The sequence below is a fragment of the Conger conger genome, chromosome 11, assembly GCF_963514075.1.
Source record: "Conger conger chromosome 11, fConCon1.1, whole genome shotgun sequence".
NCBI classification, from domain to species: Eukaryota; Metazoa; Chordata; class Actinopteri; order Anguilliformes; family Congridae; genus Conger; species Conger conger.
In genome coordinates, this window is record NC_083770.1 from 30,686,145 (window position 1) to 30,707,249 (window position 21,105).

The 21,105-nt window shown below is 43.3% G+C and overlaps 2 protein-coding genes across 4 annotated transcripts; one reads left to right on the forward strand and one right to left on the reverse strand.

The window, feature by feature from the left end:
* Positions 1-821: 821 nt before the first annotated feature.
* slc7a4 (solute carrier family 7 member 4) lies at positions 822-9,837 on the forward strand. 3 transcript variants are annotated; one of them, XM_061261877.1, is made up of 5 exons: positions 822-903; positions 3,645-4,738; positions 5,578-6,287; positions 7,792-7,900; positions 9,058-9,837. In XM_061261877.1, the coding sequence occupies exons 2-5, from the start codon at positions 3,757-3,759 to the stop codon at positions 9,264-9,266; spliced, it is 2,010 nt and encodes a 669-aa protein (XP_061117861.1). In that variant the 5' UTR covers positions 822-903; positions 3,645-3,756; the 3' UTR covers positions 9,267-9,837. The 3 variants fall into 3 exon arrangements, with proteins under 3 accessions (XP_061117861.1, XP_061117859.1, XP_061117860.1); XM_061261875.1 differs by having other exon boundaries at positions 823-903; positions 3,639-4,738; XM_061261876.1 differs by lacking the exon at positions 822-903 and adding an exon at positions 925-1,051 and having other exon boundaries at positions 3,639-4,738.
* A 5,937-nt stretch (positions 9,838-15,774) lies between these two features.
* On the reverse strand, positions 15,775-20,983 carry ccdc157 (coiled-coil domain containing 157). The gene is made up of 10 exons (XM_061259635.1): positions 20,596-20,983; positions 20,255-20,426; positions 19,342-20,026; positions 18,959-19,036; positions 18,685-18,854; positions 18,274-18,450; positions 17,803-17,971; positions 17,283-17,422; positions 16,890-16,975; positions 15,775-16,562 (listed from the first exon to the last, which is right to left on the reverse strand). The coding sequence occupies exons 1-10, from the start codon at positions 20,841-20,843 to the stop codon at positions 16,301-16,303; spliced, it is 2,187 nt and encodes a 728-aa protein (XP_061115619.1). The 5' UTR covers positions 20,844-20,983; the 3' UTR covers positions 15,775-16,300.
* Between the last annotated feature and the right edge of the window lie 122 nt (positions 20,984-21,105).

Sequence of the window (21,105 nt, forward strand, 5' to 3'; positions counted from 1 at the left end):
GGTAACTGGGAAGTTAATAGCAAAAGTAAACTGAAACTATATACAGTACCAGTCAAAAGTTTGGACACACCTTGACCTTTTATGGATTTTTTGATTAATGTTTTATTTCCACTATTTGTAATCAAGCAATTCATATGTGGTCAAAGTGCCGATTCTCATATTTTATTAAACCATGTTTTTATACATTTTGGTTGCACCATGTAGTAATTACAGCACTTTTTATACATCACCTCCCACTTCAATGTTTGAGACAATTTAACAATGTCAAATAAAATGGTCATGTTTTGTATTTGTTTGCATATCCATTGCATAGCATTACTTCCTGATGTCTGTGACCTATCAACATCACCGGAGTCTGGATATCAGAGTCTGAAATAAAAACATGGTTTAATAAAATATGAGAATCTGCACTTTGCCCACATATGAATTGCTTGATTACAAACAGTGGAAATAAAACATTAATCACAAAATCCAGAAAAAGGTAAGGTGTGTCCAATCTTTTGACTGGTACTGTACATTTGGTTGGTTGTTTTGATCTCGAAATTATTCGTTCATGCATATGTTAGTGTTATAGCCTAATACCCATTTAATATCCAATACTGACGATAATACGTATTACTTGTGCTATTTAGAGTAAAAAGTTAAGTATATTTGTGTGTGTTCAAATCGGTTTAGACCTGTAGTTTAGGTTCAAACCTGTGCGGTAAATAGGCTTTTCAAACCCTCTAAACGTTTAAAAAATGAGGCCATCTCAACTGAATAATAATGCGCTGTCCCTTTAAGACCGACTAGCTCAGTGTCCTCCTGCTCCACCTTCTAATCGGCAACAAACTGGAGGTGCGCTGTTCTGCTGTATCAAGCCAGACTGAACGCTGCGTTACATCATTCAATTCGGAAATATAGGTAACATTTCGCTTATTATTCCTGTGAAGTCCGTCCGCATATCGTGGCCTATTCCTTGCACAACTGTTCTGAAAATCAGCGATGGAGCTATTCGCGGCGTTTTGACATCAGCGCATACACCTTTCATTTTTATGATTGCTGAATGCCGGTGAGAATGTAATATAGCTAGCTATATTTATTCGAACATCTTCTCATCCGTAAATTAAGCATACACATAGCTTTAATCTTTCTGATAATTCGCTTTCACCATGGCAGACGTTTCCATTTTGTTTTACATTATTGATGAGGCTGATTCAAACACAAGGCATTCCATATAGTTGTTATCGGTCTGGTTTAAGGAAAGGGGTGAGTTGTTTGTGTAATTATATGATAGATCCTTTGGAGCGGAAAAAGCATGCGTATAGGCTCATGTTAACCAGGTTTACAGCCTAGTGAAGTCGCCTTCTGTCCGGCGTTACAGTGGAAACGCGGCATCCCTCTTTTCACCAGTGATGGTCTGCACTCTGCCATACCTATTAATCCACCGTATATTTGTAGTTATGCCTTCTGCTGTTTCCAGAATTCTTAAATCTCCCTTTACTTTGGTTATTCCGGGAATGATGAACAGGTTTTATTTTTAAACCGCGAGAATATCCAAAGCACGTGACGTGTTGGTGATTCAAGCATTTATAGTTATTTCTCATATATTTGAAGGGGCATCTGAATGTATACGAGATAATGTAGGCTATTGGAGAATATGAATGTATTTTCTTCATATTTTCATTTGGCAGACGGAAATGTAGGCTAACCCATGTCTTCATTGCTGTTTGTATGCAGTACTTAATTCTTAGTACTTATCCTAGTGGTTCATTTAAAGCTTTTCATTCAGGTGATCTCTGATTCATATAAAGTTTGACAATAAAATACGAATTTCAAGGGCATCTAATACCTTTTGGGATTATTTGTGTAAATGTGTTGTGCTATTTGATATGTACTAATTCATTGTAGTAATACATTCATGGTACACATGCTTAGAAAGAAAGTACCGGGGCATATCCTGAAACTGTTTGCCTATATCCACAATGAGTCGTAATAAGTTTTAGTAATTATAGTATTTTATTTATTTTATTTCATCCCTGGGTGTGATGCTATGGCAAACTGTGCAGGGCACCCAGCTACAGTTGGCAATCAGTATGGTCAGGATTATATTCCCAGGTATAGAGGGAAGGCCACGTGGCAGTAAAGAAGACGTATACAGCTCACTGTATACGGTTTTTTTTTTTCAATTTATTTGGCTCTGTACTCCACAACATACATTTGTGAGTAAACAATTCACATGTGGTTAGTGCTGATTTTCATCTTATTAATAGTATTTTTAGACATTTTGGTTTCACCACGTTGAAATGTATCCATTGTCCCACCATTTCAAGGGGCAATAATAATTCAGACAAATGGCTTCACTTGACTGATTCATCCGGTGTGTTCAATCACTTCCTTAGTGCAGGTATAGGAAAGTCTCGGTATCTAGTCTTGATTCTAGGCTTTCGTTTGCCTTTGCAACATGTGGACCAGGGTTGTACCAATGAAAGGCAAGGAAGCCATTATTCTGCTGTGCTTCATTGCTCGCCTTTAACATGAAATATTGGAACATTGTTTTGGGTGAAGAGACAGCTCCTTGTGCAGGCCCACCATTACCTCTCAGTTCCTACGTCTTATGACACCCTCCCGGTTAAGACAGAACATGCTCACAGTGTTTGTAATCCTGAGACCCTATGGGGTGTCTTTTCCTTTGCCCCCTGGCCCTCACGTGAGGATGTAGATACTCGACTCAGACAGGCAGAGTAAAAGGAGAGGCATCTGTGTTCATGTTCTCTCTTTCCACTCAGTTGAAAGTCGTTGTAGAGTGGTATCTCCATCTTGTACAAATGGGTTTCTATATTTAATCTCTTGATGATAAGAAGCAGTGCAGATGTCGCTTTATGGGAGAATGGCTTCTGGCAGTGGGTTTTTAATCACAGGTGGTGAGCGGGTAATGATTCATCCCTCAGCTGAGCTGACTATTGAAGAGCTGAATGACACTGCAAACTGCAACTCCTATGGTAGCTCCATGTTTAACTTGAGAGTGCCTTTAAGGGCCTGTGGTTAGACATGGTTCAGTTCCAGCCGGTGTGTTTGGAGTTCAAGAGAGAATGAAAGGGAAAGTGAGGTTAAAATGTATTTATTATAGTAACTGCAGATGATATTTCTAGATTATCTGGCCAAGGGAGTTAGGAATGCCATCATGCATTATTTCAAGGGTATAACTGCCAGACATTGACATCAGTTTTTAATTTATAGGGATGATAATTTCACTGCATGATGTCATTACAGCCATTGCACACAGCTGAAAATGGTTACATAACTATTCTGCAATTAATTTCAGACCCATATAAGAGTTCACAGTATATAAGCAAGAAATGGTTTAACTTTGATGAAACTAACTCTTGAGGTATTCCTCAGTTTATGGGTTTGCCACATACTTCAAATGCTTCACATGTTTCAAACCCGTATTTCAGATTCTGTGTGCTTTGTGAGATTGTAAATTGACAGAGGACATTTCATTTATTGGATAGGCTTACAATTATGATTAAGCATAGTAAAGTGTGAGAAAACTAATATAAAGGAATATATTTAATTTCAAATTGGATCTATGCTGCACAAATTGACAGATGTGTTATAAGAACTGGGTGGCACATCATTAATGTCGGGTTTCTTAGTTACAGGTGATTTGGACAATGCATCCAGCGTGATCACCTGACCCTTCCTGGTCCTTGCGTTTCCTCAGTGGGCACCCGCAGTGGCTCTGGGGACTGCCTCCTGATCACTACAGTTACCATGGAGAACTGTGCACGGGGCTGTGCCCCGGGTGTGCGCTTTTGCCAGAAGCTGAACCGGCTGAAGACCCTGGATGATGACGTCATGGCCACATCACTGAAGCGATGCCTGTCCACGGTGGACCTGGCACTGCTGGGCGTGGGCGGCATGGTGGGCTCGGGGCTCTACGTCCTGACTGGCACTGTTGCCAAGGACACAGCCGGCCCTTCTGTGGTGCTCTCCTTCCTCATCGCGGGAATCGCCTCGCTCATGGCCGCCCTCTGCTATGCAGAATTTGGGGCCCGCGTTCCCAAGACAGGCTCTGCCTACATGTTCACTTACTTGTCTATGGGGGAGATCTGGGCCTTCCTGATTGGCTGGAACGTGATACTGGAGTACATGATTGGCGGCGCCGCCGTTGCCCGGGCCTGGAGCGGCTACCTGGACTCCATCTTCAACCATGCCATCCAGAACTTCACTGAGACTCATATCATGCGCTGGGATGTGCCCTTCATCGCCCACTACCCTGACCTGCTGGCCGCCGGCATCCTGCTGGTGGCCACCTTATTCATCTCCTTCGGGGTGCGTGTCTCCTCCCTGCTCAACCACATCTTCTCTGTTGTTAGTATGGTAGTCATCGTCTTCATCCTTATCTTTGGCTTCATTCTGGCCGATCCTATCAACTGGAGCATGAAGGAGGGAGGCTTCGCCCCCTTCGGATTGTCTGGAGTGCTGGCAGGCACAGCCACCTGCTTCTATGCATTTGTGGGCTTTGACGTCATCGCAGCCTCAAGTGAAGAAGCCAAGAACCCCCAGAAGGCTGTACCCATCGCCACCGCTATTTCTCTGGCATTGGCTACCACTGCCTACATCTTGGTCTCAACAGTGCTTACCCTCATGGTGCCCTGGCACACGCTGGATCCTAACTCTGCCCTTTCTGATGCCTTCTTTCGCCGAGGCTACAGCTGGGCCGGCTTTATTGTGGCCGTTGGCTCCATCTGTGGTGAGTTTCTGCCCGTCTGTCTTCTGCTGTTGTAGCTGATCCACTTAGAGGTTTGAGGCATTGTGTGTTCAGAGATGCTCTTCTGTACACCACTGTTGTAATGTGTGGTTATTTGCACGTTTCTGTCACTGTCCTGTCAGCTTCAACTGGTCTGGCCCTTCTCTTCTGACCTCTATTGTTAACAACATGTTTTTGCCCGCAGAATAGCTGCTCACTGCATGTTTTTTTTGTTTTTCGCACCATTCATAGAGATTGTTTTGGTCTGAACAACAGCTGAACCTCTTGACCACATCTGCATGCTTTTATGTATTTATTTGCTGCCACATGATTGGCTGATTGAATATTATCAAGCTGGTGTACAGGTTCCAGCCATGTGCTTACATATTCGTATTGTTTTTGCTTAAGCACCTCTTCAGCAAAACATCTTTATTATATAGCGTGGCAAAACAACTTCATCTGACAGACACAAGTGCACATGTGATTGCTTTAAAGTGATCCCTTAAGTGTACATCATCTTCCACATAAAAATCTGGTGAAATGTTATGACTAATGTAATTACTGAAATGTTAATATGACAGTTATACTTCTTGATAGTACTGATATTGAAGTTTGTATTTGGAGAGGCAGTCAATTTATGAGCAGAACAGGATTGTCTAGGAAAATATACTGCCTAATGCACCTTGGGGTAATCCTACCTGGTAGCCACTGCCCTAACTGTGTTGAAACAAGTTAAGCAGTTTTCATGAAACAGTTATTCAAACTATTAGTCGTAGAACTTGAATGGCTTTGCTCGAATTTGACCTTAAAAGTAATCATGTGTTTCCTTCTCCCACCTTCAGCAATGAACACAGTGCTCCTCAGCAACCTGTTCTCCCTGCCCCGGATAGTGTATGCCATGGCAGAGGATGGCCTGTTTTTCTCAGTATTCTCCAGGGTTAACCCTGTCACCAAGGTGCCTGTCATCGCCATCATGGTTTTCGGGAGCCTCATGGCTCTTCTGGCTCTCATCTTTGACCTGGAGGCCCTTGTCCAGTTCCTTTCTATCGGCACCCTCCTGGCCTACACCTTCGTGGCAGCCAGCATAATCGTGCTGCGTTTTCAGCCAGAGAAGTCAAGCTCCAAGCAGTCTTCCACTTCTTCCTCCAACCCCAATCCTGAGCCATCCCCGACTGCCTCCGATGTCCAGACGATGGCCCAGGAGAGTGGGGAGCTGAAGGAGTATGAGTCCTTCTCTGACAAGCTCCAGCTGGTGGAGATGCAGAAGAAGACCAAAGAGCGGCGGGCTCCAGGGCAGCTGAAGGCCTACTGGGAGCCCCACCTGGGCCGGGTCCTGGGAGACTGTGAGCCAGGGGAGGTGGTGGCCTTCTCAGTGCTGGCACTGTTAGTAAGCGCGGTGTCCCTCTGTGCCGTTCTCGTGTTCGGAAACAACCAGCTGCAGCTGCCGGTGTGGAGCATCTCCCTGCTTGTGGTGGTGTTTGGCCTGGCATTTCTCTTGAGCATAGGCCTCATCTGGGTCCATGAGCAGCAGCCAAGCACCAAGACCTTCCAGGTGAGCCAAGCTCAAGCGTGCACCGCTATACACACTTGCAGAAATTCACTAATACTCAGACAGACCAGCATTCTTGCCCTCCACCTATTGACATATGCTCACACATGGACTCACATGAACAGTCCATCATATGTCCATCATCTCCCACATTTTGCTCCAGTATCATACTCGCATCCCCATTCTGGAGAGGGCCTTTCATATTTGTGTTAAACACATTTCAGATCATGATTTGACTTTTTGTATCATTTTACTTCTCTTATGAACTCATGAAAAATAATGACTAAAGTTTCAATGTCTGCACTGTAGATAATGTTTCATTCCTAGATGAGATTGCCACTTAGCCTCCTGCAGCTTCCAATGTATCTTTTTACTGAGGTCTTTTTTGGCTCTGTGTAGATTTGATTAATCCAAGTCGACATCAGTACCCCAACAGGCACAATGCCACACTCATCCCGCCATGCAGGACTGAATTGCAGCTAGCCTGTCTTTGTTTTTGTCTGGTTTGAGGAGTAAAGACAAGCTGTCCTCAAGAGCAGCAGACACTCTGCTTTTCTGTTGTGCGAATTAGTCAGCCAGAGCTGTGTTAAACTGCTAAACATTCCGTTTTTTCCAGACGGTAAAATCCAGCTATGACTATGTTTCAGAACATAGCTTGAGCTGGTCAAACCATGTTGAGTATGGAGCTGGTCTAACTGGTCAACCTGCTACCAGCTGTTTCTAAACCTAGGTACAGAAATTTGTTCAGGAGGGTGTGTTGTTGACAAGTAATATTGGCATGTTTGCCCTTCCTTACTGTGGCCAAAAGTGCGTACTCCACAGAGAACCTCACAGAAACTGCTATTATGGTTACAGTTTCCTTTATTTTGTCAGTTAGCCAGATGAACTTTGACCTGACTGGCATGTGAATGTTGAATGGTAAATTTATGTGCTGTACAATTTATGCTTCTCATTCACCAAATCACACACACTCACACACCAATTGTGATTGGTTGCCATGCTAGGCTCCAACCAGCTTGTCAGGAGCAATTGGGGGTTAGGTGTCTTCAGGGACACTTTGAGACACCTAGTGCGGGATCATACCGGCAACCCTCCAACTATATGGTAAATGGTAAATGGCAGGCATTTATATCGCGCCTTTATCCAAAGCACTGTACAATTGATGCTTCTCCATTCACCCATTCATACACACACTCACACACCGACGGCGATTGGCTGCCATGCAAGGCCCCGACCTGCTCGTCAGGAGCATTTGGGGGTTAGGTGTCTTGCTCAGGGACACTTCGACACCGCCCAGGCGGGGGATCGAACCAGCAACCCTCCGACTGCCAGACGACTGCTCTTACTGCCTGAGCCATGTCGCCCCTATATGTGTTTATTTGTTCACAGCTCTCTCTTTCAAATTAGATATTCATCTCAATGAGACTTCCTGTATAAATAAAGGATAAATCAATCATTTAGAAAAATAAACCTAGAGCTGAGTCCATTGCGTTTTGCTATTCCTCAGGTTCCTCTGGTCCCCTTGATTCCCGGAGCAAGTATCCTGCTCAACATTTTCCTCATGTTGAAGCTCAGCGCTCTTACCTGGGTCCGCTTCTCTGTTTGGCTGGTTGTAGGTAAAATGGCCGCTGGCCCCCGTCACACCTGTGAACCAATTATTTTTAAACCATTTTATAGATTTAAAACTTAAATCTGCAAAACAATGGTTGTGATAGGAAATGCATTGTGCTCAGGCCCTGTCTTCAAAATGATAAATATACATTATATTTATATTTATCCCTGGAGTGGAAAATTATGTATGGCAATAGTGCTTTGATATGTTTTAAGTAATGCTTGATTGAAGAGGGTATAGCAGAAGAATACCTCACCCTGTCACACCCAACCACTCTCTGAGGCTTCATTTTGAAATACCTTTTGTTGTTCAGCAGTACAAATGTCACTTCATCCAGGTGTAGGTTCAAATACAATGATGTGACCCAATACAACAATTGGATGTTGAACTAGGGCACACTAATTAGACCAGTCCACTAGAGTGTACAGACACTCGCTATAATGCAAACAATGAATCATCGTAGATGCATTTAAAAAAAAACCCTCTCTTCCCCTACTTTTCTTAATTTTACATATTCATTTCAGGAAAGATATTGTTTATAAGTGTCTTTACGCTGTCCTGCCAGTTTTCACTGAGCCTGAGGTTAATGAAGAACAGGGTTAATAGGCTGTGGTTTCTGTAAAGAAGATCAGCCAGCAGACACGATTAGCTGCAGAGGCTTATTTTTCCTCTCAGTTAGCCCCTTAAACACACCTGTCTGCCTCCATAGCTGTCTGCCATAACCCTGTCCCTGTATCATCTTTGCCGCAGTTTGCATTCTTTTTTTTATTTAGGCAATCGAGCAGGCACCCCTGAGCATCAGCTGTGCGGCTAACTGCCTGATAGAGATGCTTGGCTAGCTATTAAATAACAGTAGCAGTGTTCTATCCCAGGCTCTGTTCCAGTGCTTCTGATTCACCATGCAACCCAAATTTTGTCCTGTACTGCTTTATTTTTTTGTGCAAAAACGGTGATTCGTTTTCATATAGAATGTCCGCATGCTTGTGTATGGCCTGAGTTCATCTGTGCATGTCATGACTCAGCATAACACAGTTTCTGTGGTCCTTTTGGTATCTCTGATCCATCGTGTGTGTGTGTGTGTGTGTCTGTGTGTGCGTGTGTCTGTGTGTGTGTGTGCGGGCATTATGTGGCTATCCGTAATGCGTGCTTGTGTCTTGGCAGGTTTGCTGGTGTATTTTGGCTATGGGATCTGGCACAGTAAGGAGGGCCTGAGGGAGCCCCAGCAGCGCGACGTGGCAGCACGTTACGTCGTGCTCCCTAGTGGCAGCTTGGTAGAGACAGTGCAGGCAGTGCAGCCGGATGCCCAGAGCGAGACCACGCCCGGGCATACCCCAGCCCCCACCTCTGAGGACCAGCAGGGCAAGAGATGATGTGTGTGGGAGACCACAATGTCAATCAAACAAGGGACCATTTCTACTGCTCTCCTTTTGCTTTAAATCCTTCCCTTATTCCTGCTGTACTGTATTGGCACAGATTGTATGTTATGTCAGCCATTGAAAGCAACTGCATCTCAGAATGGGATCAGACCTCTGCTTCCTTGTTATAATATAGTGCACACATATAGATATGTATGCACTGTATTGCATACTGTATGTGTACATTCAATTTTCCTTTTCTGTTTTGTGCAGTATTAAGCAGTGGGATATTCATATACCATATTTCACATCACAGAAGAATGCTTAAATGCAGTTTCCTTAACCTCCACTTTAACACTAATTTCCTGTTCCTCTATTTTGCCTTTACACTTCTCCGGTCCTCTGCTGTCTCACATTAGATTGTCCGACATGAATATTTAAAAGGGGGACCGGACAAATGCCTCTCCCCTCCAGAAATCATCAACCAGTTACAGGCAACCAAAGAGTTCAGCTTTTTGTCTCACTCTAGTCATTTATTTATTATAATTTCTGTATCTGTATGTTCAGTAAAGCCCAGAAGGGCATATAGTCAGTTTTGTTGTGGCATGGCATCTTCCTACAGTGTTTGGATCCAGTTCTCTCTGGTTCCATCCATTTAAATGTAACATTATAAGTGAGTTCAGAATTATCCACGCGGTGAATGTGTGCGTATGTGTCTGATTGACAGCTGAGCGATATGTCCGTGACACATAACACACAATCCTGACACATCACACACAATCCTGACACATCTCACACAATCACACACAACTCACACAATCGGCAACAATTCTCAGCTTATTGGTCAGTTCTCACGTCAGACATATCAGTTACCTACATTCATGTGCTCAATTGGCACAGCTTTTTTTGAAAGCACAGCTTTCATGAAAACTGAAATCACACAGGCAGTGGCATCAAGGATCAGAGATTTATTCTCTAGCTTCTGATAGGAATCTGATAAGAACCTCCTTCAGACTTGTTGGTGCTTCAGAAGGAGCTTGGCTTCATTCTCCCTGTCGTCTGTGGGAAAAGGGCACAGCTTAGGAGTTAATCAGGAGTGTAGTCTGCTGAGTAAAATTACTTCATAAAAAAAGTCTTTCAAGGTGCTGAAAGGCTGTCATGCAGGTTTAGCTGTTGAAAGGAAACCAGATACGACATCTAATACATACAATGTAATACATGAATATTGCATGACTGTAATAACAGGCTGTGTGTATCCAGCCACAGCTGTCCGACCAGTTCTCCGCCCCAATGTGTTCCCTTTCCATTTTCTAGATTACCACACATTTGTTATTTATTCATTTTTATTTATTTTACTGGTGTTGTCAATTGGTATAGTTGTCTTTATTTGTGGTATTTTTGTATACATTCTGTATTTTTTCTGTTTTACAACTGTTTTAGTCATGTTTAATGTCACTCTGGCCGTTCACTCAAAGGCATTGTTGTGTTTCTTATTTTAAGCTAGCTTTGTTACCTGCCACTTTAATGTCAATGGCTCAATAATTGCACACATATTTCTCAAGGACTTTGTTGTCCTTTTAAAGCAGTCTTTTGCCATTGCTGTCAGGTACATTTTTGTACCTAGTAGAGGCTCCCTCCTTCCACAACCCAAGTCCTCCCCCACCAGGCCCATGCTTTTGAAACTCTGTCACGGGTCACTCATTCTTTGCTTTTAACCTCCAGCTGGCTTCTCAGACTCTCACCAAGTCTCCTGCACAAGAATCTCATGACCTCCACTGCCCTAATCTGAAGGAGAGGAGTGCAGCAGGGGGAGGTCTTATGTGTCAGAGAAGCAGCAACACATGAGTATCTGCCCTGGAGATGAAATATGGGTATCTAAGCACATTAATTGTTTTCAGCTACTGTGGTCTGCCTGTCCTTAACATGGAAAACAGGGCAGCTGCACTAGTTGCATAACATACCACCCGGAAGCACAAATGCATAGGGTGCAGTGGGACAGTGTTACTTGGAGGATTTTTACAGGCAGGGGATGTGGTGTCCTGCCAACGATGCCAGGCTCCCAGGATGAGAGATAAATCCTCCCGCGGCTGCGGTAATCTGACAGATTTCCAGAGCACCCTTTGGCTGCTTTCCAGAGCCTGACCTAGATTAGGCACACGGTCTCTGTGACCACTCCCTCAGCCTTGATCACTCATGCTGTCTGATCACTTTCGCCTACAGTAGGATGGGGGAGCATACATCACAGCCCAGCCAACACAGTCTTCTCACAGTACTTGGCCTTGGCATCAATGGACGGATGTTTCTGCAAGTTGGTGACTACACCACAGTATGGAAGCCAAGATGTGATTCAGACCCCCCTGGATAAAGGTGCAGCCCTTTTCTAACTTGTTTCACAGCACTTGTGTGAAGTAAACCATTCTTTTGGCCTTCTTCTGTGCTCTCACCTAGTATCTGTGTTTCACTCTGACCCTACAAACTCAACCTTTTCCACTTTGCTTAGACCATCTTGCAACTGAACTGTAATTTTGTACCTATATGTACAGTATATAAATATATAAGGTGACACAAGTAACCAATGGCCTTAATGATATAATATGATATCATATAACAATATATATTATATAATGATATAATACCCAGTACAGATGCATTCCCAAAAGCTTGTCCGAAATGCAAAATTTGTAGGTTGTGAAATCTTTTTTAATCACTTCGTATCCTCAGCTTTGTGATTGTTTTAGTAGTTTTACTATTTGTTTTTTAAATTAAAGTATGTCACTGAACGAACTTATGAATATATACATCTTTATGACATCAAATTGGATTTTAGCAAAATGAGTATTCTCTATTACGTCCAGTGAATGGGTGGTTCTCAGGAGCAAGGACCAAAACATTACATAAAGCCATGGTGTTTTAGTTTTTTTTACAATATACTCAAATAATAAGGAAAAAAACCCTCCTTTTCTATCCATGTGATTTTCTGCCCCTGTGTGTCAGCTGAACTACCCCCACTGTCCGTGTGCAGGTAATAGCTGTTGAATGAGAGAGATGGTGTCTCTGTTGGAAAACCTGGTGCCTCTTGTCTGTCTGTTTGTGTACCTTGGTGTCATCAAGCACCATATTCTGCGCTTCAGACAGGGCCAAAATGTACCTGCCTTCTCTGTGCACACTGGCATTTCCTTATTACTCTCTGTGGCATTTCTTTAACACACTGTTGTATTTAGTGAAAAATAAATGGTATGAAGCAGTACTGTGTATCATGTTATTACTAAGTGGTTTCCCAAATCGTTAAGCTTTGATGTTACTCCAATTTATGTCGCTGTGCCATTGTATCCAAGCAGTTCAGTATATGCAATTTAGACAGGGCTCGGCCTTGTTTCCTTTCTGTGCACTAAAGTCACTTTTACGCTTGACTGGGGAATGCTTTGTATAATTACCCCAATCAAAGTGCTTATGTCTGAAGTATAGGGAAAGCCAAATCCCCTTGGTAAGGTGGCCGATGGAAACACTGGTCCTGGGAAATTAGTAAGCTAGTGGGACCAGGGGAACATATAACACTCACTACAAACATTACAGTGTTGCCCATCTCTTCTAACTCTGACATGTAATGAATTCCAGACATGCCATTCTGTTGTAAAAAAAAATGTATTACAATACTTTGCTCCTAGTTCGTACTGCCAAATCTTATTCATGTCTCGTAACTGAAAAATCTTCCTTCTTTTTTTTCATTAAGCTTAACAACACAACTGATTGCAGGTTTGTTATTAGAGTGGCCAGCAGCACACAATGTCAGAAAGTAAAACAGCTCTGGGGGCAACCCTAGCTGGCAACTATCGCAGTTCCTTGTTGTTCTGTCTTAATATGTTGATTACAAAAATGTAGACACATTAACTACAAGTGTCAAGATAAAGCTGAGAGTCTCCCAGGCAACTCACAGACTGGCCACACCAGTTTCTGCCCATGCAAGTGAGTGTCTCTTTTGATGGGATGATTGAGATATTTATTATTAATTTTCCATTTTATTTATTTGACCGGGAAATGCACTTAAAATAGCCTATACTGCACCAGATGTACTGAAGGAAATCAGGCAAATGCAACAATGAGTAAGAGAAAGGAGTAGCTTATTTTAAACTGAACAGCAAACTATTGACCATGTGGAGTGCTTTCTTTTTGTTTTAAAAGGTATTAAAACACATGCCATACATTGAGTTGTTGCTTTGGTCGTGCAGCGTCCCCAACAGCTTAGAGCAGAGATATACAAGTAGGAAATAATGGCGATGAAAGCGTGGGCAAGAGTCATCTATGTTAGGAAACTTGTTCTGTTGTTCTTGTTCTGTTCTGTTTACTCAAGATTTAACAGAAGTAAATATCCATGTTCAAACAGACTTGACAACAGGGCCCCAATACTGTCTCTACTTCTAACTTGTGAGTTGTCATGGAAACCTCCTGCAAAGGTACTAGGGAAGGCGCAAGCGCATTATCCGTGGCAAATTGCCTTGCTATTGTAGTCGTGTGCTGTGTTGATTACTCAGCACCAAGCACCTCCCACTTTATTCAGAGCATGTTCCATTTAAAATCATTATTCGTGTATTTACAATTTATATTTACAATGTAAATAAAAAAATAAAAAAATGAATCGCTTATGTCCAGATAGTTTTTCTTGCCGGTTATAATAAGGGAGAACCACATATAAACAGGGTAATGTAGGCTACCGTCACTAAATATATTTTTAATTCGAATTCTTTATATTTTTTTAATAATCGTGTTTTATTACGTATTCAGAAAACATCTGATTTCAGGTTGTGCGCAATATTCCACTGACAATTACTATCCTTTGAATAACGCCATGTTACTGTACTGAGTTTTGGCGTTTAGTCCAGAATGCCAGCCAATAAAATGATTGGATCATTTCCTTAACCGTGTGTTTATTCATGTCATTAAGCAGTTCTTATGTCATGCTTTAGGGAGAGTGACATCTTATCAGGGACATGCACAGATAGACCCCAGGTAGTGCTCAAGCACCTGCCCTTTTGCCCTCTGACCAGATAAGTGCCCTTTTTGAAAGACATTTTTTATTAATTTCATATTTTATATTTCAGTTTTTTAATGTGGCCCATGGCAGCAATTCTCAATTAAAAGCATATAATAATGCCCGAAAATTGCATTTGAGTTGTAATTCTGCGAGACCTCACCCGCCCTCCCTTTTCGACTTTCTTGTTGAAGCAGCTGCCACACAAACTGAGTGCCCTGCAGCAGCATCCACCTGACATGACAGCCAGTCAGGTAAGGTTACGATAGTGTTTGCCCTAAGTTAGTCGGAAAACTAACTCGCCAGTGTTTGTCAATGTTGAAATTAGACCACTCTTTAAATACAGCAGCAGTCAGCCTCGAAAAAAGTCACTTGTTCTCTTAAACTCCCAGCGCCCGACATTAGTCTCAGAGGGCTCAGTTTTAAAGCTAGACTGACAATAGTGCATGCTAAAGACCTTCGTCTCTGTGTGAATCGATAGCAATTTTGTAGATACTTATTGAGTATTAAACATCTGCATGAGTGCATGAGTATTGAAATAAATAAATACGTAAGTAAGTACAACATGTAACGTTTTTTTCAATAAATAAGAGAGGGGTGCCCTTTTTTCTTACTTGAGCGCCTGCCCCCCAAAATGTCTGTGCACGCCACTGCATCTTATGTGGTCCCAGCTGGCAGACCGCGCAGTGGTAACGCCAGTGATGGGATATGGAGCTTCCATGTAGCCCGTAATGGGTGGGTCTATAGTGAGATGTTTGTAACTGACGTGTCTTAACCAATCAAAAGATTTTGCGTTCCACCATAGAACAAAATGATTGGTTCAAATAAGTGAGTCATCAGTAGTACTAAAGCTGCGCCCATTTTTTTTCATAAGCTCAGTCTCATATTACTAACTAACGCTTTCTATTCATTCTAATTATACACTTCCTTATTATACAGAATGTAGAGGGTAGGCTTTTTCACCAGGCACTAATTTTACAACAAATTGCCAGAAAAATTTAGACTTCTTTTCAGTATACCAGCTAGGCATCTTTAATTCATCTTCGTTTGTGTGCTAATGTACGATTTGACATTTGCTCATCTGTATCTTGACTTTGCAAATGTTTGCAAAACTCACATTGGTTCCGTGGCCACAGTTCTAATGTGACCAAAATCCAAAGGGTTTATGCTCCGACTAAGGAAATGAATATTATCAAACAAAAATAATTATTGATTTGTAAACATCGGGTTAAAGGACGGTTTTTAACTTAGCTTAACCCGAATGTTCTTTGTTTTCAGTAACCTAATCTTTTAGGTTCTTTCTATTGATCGTTTTTACTAAAACATTTTTTTAAAATTATTATTATTATTATTATTATTAAAAGACATCCTTTTTATTTTAACTGTAAAAGAAAAGACAACTCTATGACAGAGTCATTTGGGCTCAGTTCTATTACTGTAACACCGGTGACTCCTAGTGGCCACTTTCTGCATTCACCAAGAGAGGCTGCCAGAATATTAACGTAATAAACAAAGCAGTTTATTAATAATTTATGTACATTTATGGAACTTATTCTGTAACCAATTTCACCGTTGAAGGCAGAACTGGTGATGTGATAAATAAATAAAAGTTAAGAGCTGATGCATTTTTGCTTTGGGTACTTACATTTTAAATAAAAATGACATCAATTTTGATATGCGTTGGCAGTTCTTTCGTTTATAATACATACTGTATATGCATAAAAGTACCATAAAAGGTATGTTGATCAATTCATAAAATTGTGTGATGTTATACACTATTTTCTAAAGTAATACATTCAATTTTAATACATTAGTTATACATTTGCAGATTTTTCTCAGAACTGACATGAATAAACTGTGTTCCTGAATTGCCATTACCTGAGCATAGAAAAAGAGCAGCTGTGTGCTACTGGACACTTCCTCAGACCTGTGAAGGGCTGTAAGTCTCTGGTATTGTCATAAGGCCAGTCGAACAACCTCAACTACTGCAGTTTAACCTCGGTCTCACTCAGCAGTCATGATGTCACTTCTTCTTGGGAGCCATGTTGTTGTTACGCATTCGAGCAGTGTTGCGTGCCCGGGCATAGGCTCTGGAGGCGTCGTCTTCGGGGGGGAGCAGGAGCGCAAGGGTCTGCTGGTGCAGTATTTTTGAGGATGAGGCCACAGAAGCCAGTGACGACGCAGAGGATGGCGGACCCCAGAGGCCCACTGTCTCTGCGGCCCGAGCAAGGCCACTTCCATCCCCCAGCCCCTGCTGCTTCACCCCCTGACCGGGCACACGGCTGCTGTGGAAACAGGTGGTGAGAACAGACCGGCTATCTTCGTGCTTGAGAACATTATGCCCAAATGACCATGAGCAACAAATTGAAAGAGACAACCAATGGATATTATTATTATATAAAATCACAATCTGTATACTGTAAATGTATCATATTATGAAAATAAAATCAGTGCCAGTAGTAGACAAAAGAGAAGTCAAATCCCGACATGAAGCTAGTGCAGAGAAGAAAAAAAAAAACACATTCGTATTAGTGAATGTTGCATTCAGCATCATACCTGTGTGATGTTTATTGAGTGAGTGGTGTATGTTGCAGTGTTCTCTGATGACTTACTGTGCATTATGGCCTATGGTGGAGGCAGGGTTCCCCTGGCCTGCTCGTGGAAGAGAAGGGACTCCCAGCTGCTGAGGAGAGGCCGACTGCAGAGAGGAACCAGGTGAAAGAGTGTCAGTGCTAAGGCTTTGATGGAAATGGGAGCAACAATACTGTGCTATGGTTAACAAAACCAAAGGGTTGTGTGTTCATTCCTTCTTTGGCTGTACCCTTGTTCTTATCCTGTTGTTTTAACATGTTACCTGCCAATGGTAAATATGTGAAAACACCCTGGCTTATATATAATGAGCCAAGTTTCGCTGAGTGACCTGCTCTCCAGTGCAAATGTTATATTACTGCATTTAATGCATGTTCAGTGCAGTCATTGTGCTGTGTGTTGTGCAGGCTGCCTACGCTGAAGTCTCCATGCTCGGCTTTGTCCTTCAGCCTGACCAGGCTGCTGCACAGGGTGGCGTTCTGCTGCTCCAGAATCCGGATGCGCATGCTGTTTGCCAGCAGCTGCTGCTCCATGTCTTTGAACACGTCCCCCGTACCTGCCGGAGAGCACAAAGAGAATCAGCGGGAGGCAGCTCTCGCGTAGCTCACACGCATTTCCCCTCCGCCCGCCAAAGCCAATTCAGCACTTGCGGCACACACAACACTGCAAATAATGACTGTCCTAAACAAGCATTTTAGTCTAATCTTATTTTTTCTCTCAAGTAGAAAAAATTTCAGATTGACTTATCTTGGGGCTTTTGCAGTGAATATAACACCTCCTCCCACCCCCATACTTTCAGCTGTTGCAGTACGGGCTGATTATATTACGCGCGCCAAATGCAACACAATGAAGACAAATGCAGCACTGGAGAAGGACTGCCAGAAATGAAGGCAGTGGTAGAAAGGATTAGGGTCCGGGGGTTAGTCTCGGTCTTACTCTGTGGTGGTCCGTGCGCCAGGGCGCTGAGCTCGGGATAGGCAACCAGCAGCTTCTCTCTGTGGGTCAGCTCCAGCACCTCGTCCTGCAGCTGCGTCACAGTCCTCTGCAGGTCCTCCATGTGGCTCTGCAAGCCCTGCTTTTCCTCCTGCACCCCTGCAACCTGGGCCTAGGGGAGGACATGGTAATGATGCAGAACAGTACAGTATCCTGCACCACTGTAACCTGGGCCAAGGGAAGGACGCAGTAATGTGGCAGAAAATAGGACACATTCTAGACATAGTATGGTATGGAGCAGTGCAGTATCATGCACTGCTGCAGAATTTACTGGTCACTATGTGGTACACTGCAATGTAAAACATAACATGAATGAAGCAGGCTGTTTATTGTATCATTGCCTAGTCTGATTTGTGCTGCTGTATGGCATGCTGTGTACTAATACTGTTCAGTGCGACGTATGCGTGTGCATACCTGCTGTTCTGCAAGTTTATCGTTGAGTTGGTTCTTCTCCTCCAACATTTGTGTCATTTTCTCCTGCAGGTCCTCCTTGGCCTCCTCACTCTCCCCCAGCCGTCTCTGCATCTCCTCGCACTCCCGGTCCAGCGTGTCGACTTGTTCCAACATGGCCTTCTGCTTCAACTGCATGGACTGCGCACAAGCAGGAAAAAAAGGGGGTCACAGCCAGGCAAACACAGACACATACACTCTCACATACACAAACACACACACCAAACACACACACCATAACCTGGCTAATGTGAAGCTGGAAGATGATTTTGAGAAAGATTTATTGAAAAGCATTGAGTAAGCATAGCAAAGCTTCATGTGATTTAACTCATGTAATTTAGATCTGTATCCAGGTCTCTCTGGGCGTGTGCTGACCTCTTGCTGTCGACAGGCACTTTGGTACTTGGCGGACTCCTTGTCCAGTAGGGTCTGATTGGCCAACAGCTGCGCTTCCAGAAGCCGGATCTTCTCCTCCAGTTTCTGAATGGCCTGCTGGTCTTCTTCTCTGGCGCTCACGTCCTGTTGCAGCCCATCTCTCACACATTCTGCCAATAATATAGCAGACACTCCGACACTTCAAGATTGAAATATCACTCAACGATTAATTCAGCTAATAGTTGGATATGAACTGGGGAGATGGTGTCCTTACCAAGCCTGTGTATTGTATCTGACTGGATATCAATTTGTGCCTGAAGTTTTGCATTCTTCTTTTCCAGAGATTTGATACCTGAAAGGCAACACATTTCGTCACTGACACAGCATGTGAGGTGTCATAATTTTGTCTCCAATGTACTCCACTATTGCCCCACAAACAGAGGTTGAAAGTCCAGGGATCAGACAGTAGTTCCCCAACTCTGCCTACAGAGCATTGCTAGGATATTACCTTTCTTAAAATGATGTTTAGAGAAACAACAAATAACATTTTGAAAGGCAACATTTTGCATCACTATACTTGGTTTAAAACGAAATGCCCCCTGACAACCTAAATTTCTTTAAAGTTACTGCCCACTTTCTTCCGACTCAAAACCTCACATTTCTTGAGCTCCTCGTGCTGTCTGCCCGCTGCCTCCTCTTTCTTGGACTGGGCCTCCCGCAGCCTGACATCGTGCTCCTGCAGGCCAGCCTGGTACTGCGACCTCTGCCTGGCCTGCTGCTCCTGCGCCTCCTCCAGCTGCTTCATCAGCTCCTCGCGCGCCTCCTCCAGTGCCACCAGGCTCTCCCTGAGAGGCTGCACGGTGTCACGCATCTTGGCCAGGTGTTTCCCCAGCCGCCCCAGGTCCCGCCTCTGCTCTACGGCCCACTGCGCCACGTCGCCGGCCGACAGCCGCCCCTGCTCAAGGGACTCGTCCAGCGCAGCCAGGAAGTACATCAGGGAGGAGGGCAGGCCCTGGATTTGACACAGCTCCACCAGGGCGTCGCTCACCTCCCGCATGCTCGACTGGACCCGCGCGCAGGCCTCACAGGGTACGAGCGCCGACGTCACAGTCTGGCTGCTCACGGTGCGTACGTCTGTGGAAATGTTGTGCACTCTGGGGCAAACTCTAGGTCCTGCTCCTGAGGAACTCTGCTGAGGCACCGAGGACACTCGCTGGTTGAGGTTGTTCCTGGGGTTCTGTTGAGGGGGAGCTGACAAGATGTGCATCTTTGTCTTACCGCTGGCTTTCACCTGCTTGCCGGCCTTCTCTTCAGAGGCTTCTTCATTCTCTTTTGACTTCTCCTGAATGGACACAAAAACACCCAGCAATAAACTTCACGCTATGATATTAACTTTATTGGAGGCTTGACATAGATTGTAGGCAAAATGGTAAGCCTTGATGAATAATAAATGCATTATTATCATTATTCTTATTCATAGATTATATATTTAGATTATATATTACTGTAAATAATATTGTTATAAATTATTCAGAAGTGAGACTAGCTGAGAGTATAACCATATACTGACCTGCTGAACATTCTGAAGTAATGTGCACAGGAGGGCCACATTACTCCAGTAGCGTTTGGTCACTAGGCCAATGGACCCAAGGGGACTAGTCTGCGGGATGCGTGAACTATTTCTGTTGCCACCCAGAACCAATTCTGCATGGGCATTGAAACTTTGCAGCAGCAGTACCATCCTGGTCCCAGAACACAGAAAGACACGCACACACAAAATATGAACAAGAATTTTCAGATAAAGAAATTGTTAAACATTTGCAGCTGAGGTTGGTTAATAATTTTCTACCGCAACTATAACACATTTTTGCATATACTTTTACATTACTAGGCTAACGTTAGCTATTATACCTGTCAATCACCAGCTCTAGCAAAACAATGTGAGAATGCTGACTGAACTCTTCATCCCCTTCAACGAAGTCATACTGATCTAACAGTTCAACCATGTCCAAACTGCAGGATAGCTTGTCAGGAAACTTCCAAGAAGGGAAGCGCACATATCCAGTTTTGGAGAAAACTTCTATAACTGCGCCTTGAAGATCTGTTAGATCTTTACGAAGACTGTCAATGCAGTCCTGACGTCCCAAAATATTAGTCATTTTGCTCGCTTCTAAACGTGGTCAGACAAGCATGGTTCCTTTCATTTAATTGCTGGAAAGATTGGTTCCATAGTACTACAAACACCGTGAAATGTTATATTTATTCAAGCAAACTAGCTAAATAACTGATCAGAAAGCTAGCTAGCTCAAACTAGCTAAAGTTTAGCTAACATTCCCAGTTTATTCAACGAACTGGAGCCTTTGTTGTCAGCTGGTTGCCATAGCGACAGAACAACAATTCCCACAACGCTCCACGAATATG

Coding starts and splice junctions, on each gene's coding strand:
- ccdc157 (XM_061259635.1), bottom strand. CDS start 20,843: ATGACTAATATTTTGGGACGTCAGGACTGCATTGACAGTCTTCGTAAA. Junction 20,427..20,595: donor CTAGAGCTGGTGATTGACAG/GTATAATAGCTA, acceptor TTCTGGGACCAG/GATGGTACTGCTGCTGCAAA. Junction 16,976..17,282: donor CCGAGCATGGAGACTTCAGC/GTAGGCAGCCTG, acceptor TCCTCTCTGCAG/TCGGCCTCTCCTCAGCAGCT.
- slc7a4 (XM_061261877.1), top strand. CDS start 3,757: ATGGAGAACTGTGCACGGGGCTGTGCCCCGGGTGTGCGCTTTTGCCAG. Junction 4,739..5,577: donor GGCCGTTGGCTCCATCTGTG/GTGAGTTTCTGC, acceptor TCCCACCTTCAG/CAATGAACACAGTGCTCCTC. Junction 7,901..9,057: donor CTCTGTTTGGCTGGTTGTAG/GTAAAATGGCCG, acceptor GTGTCTTGGCAG/GTTTGCTGGTGTATTTTGGC.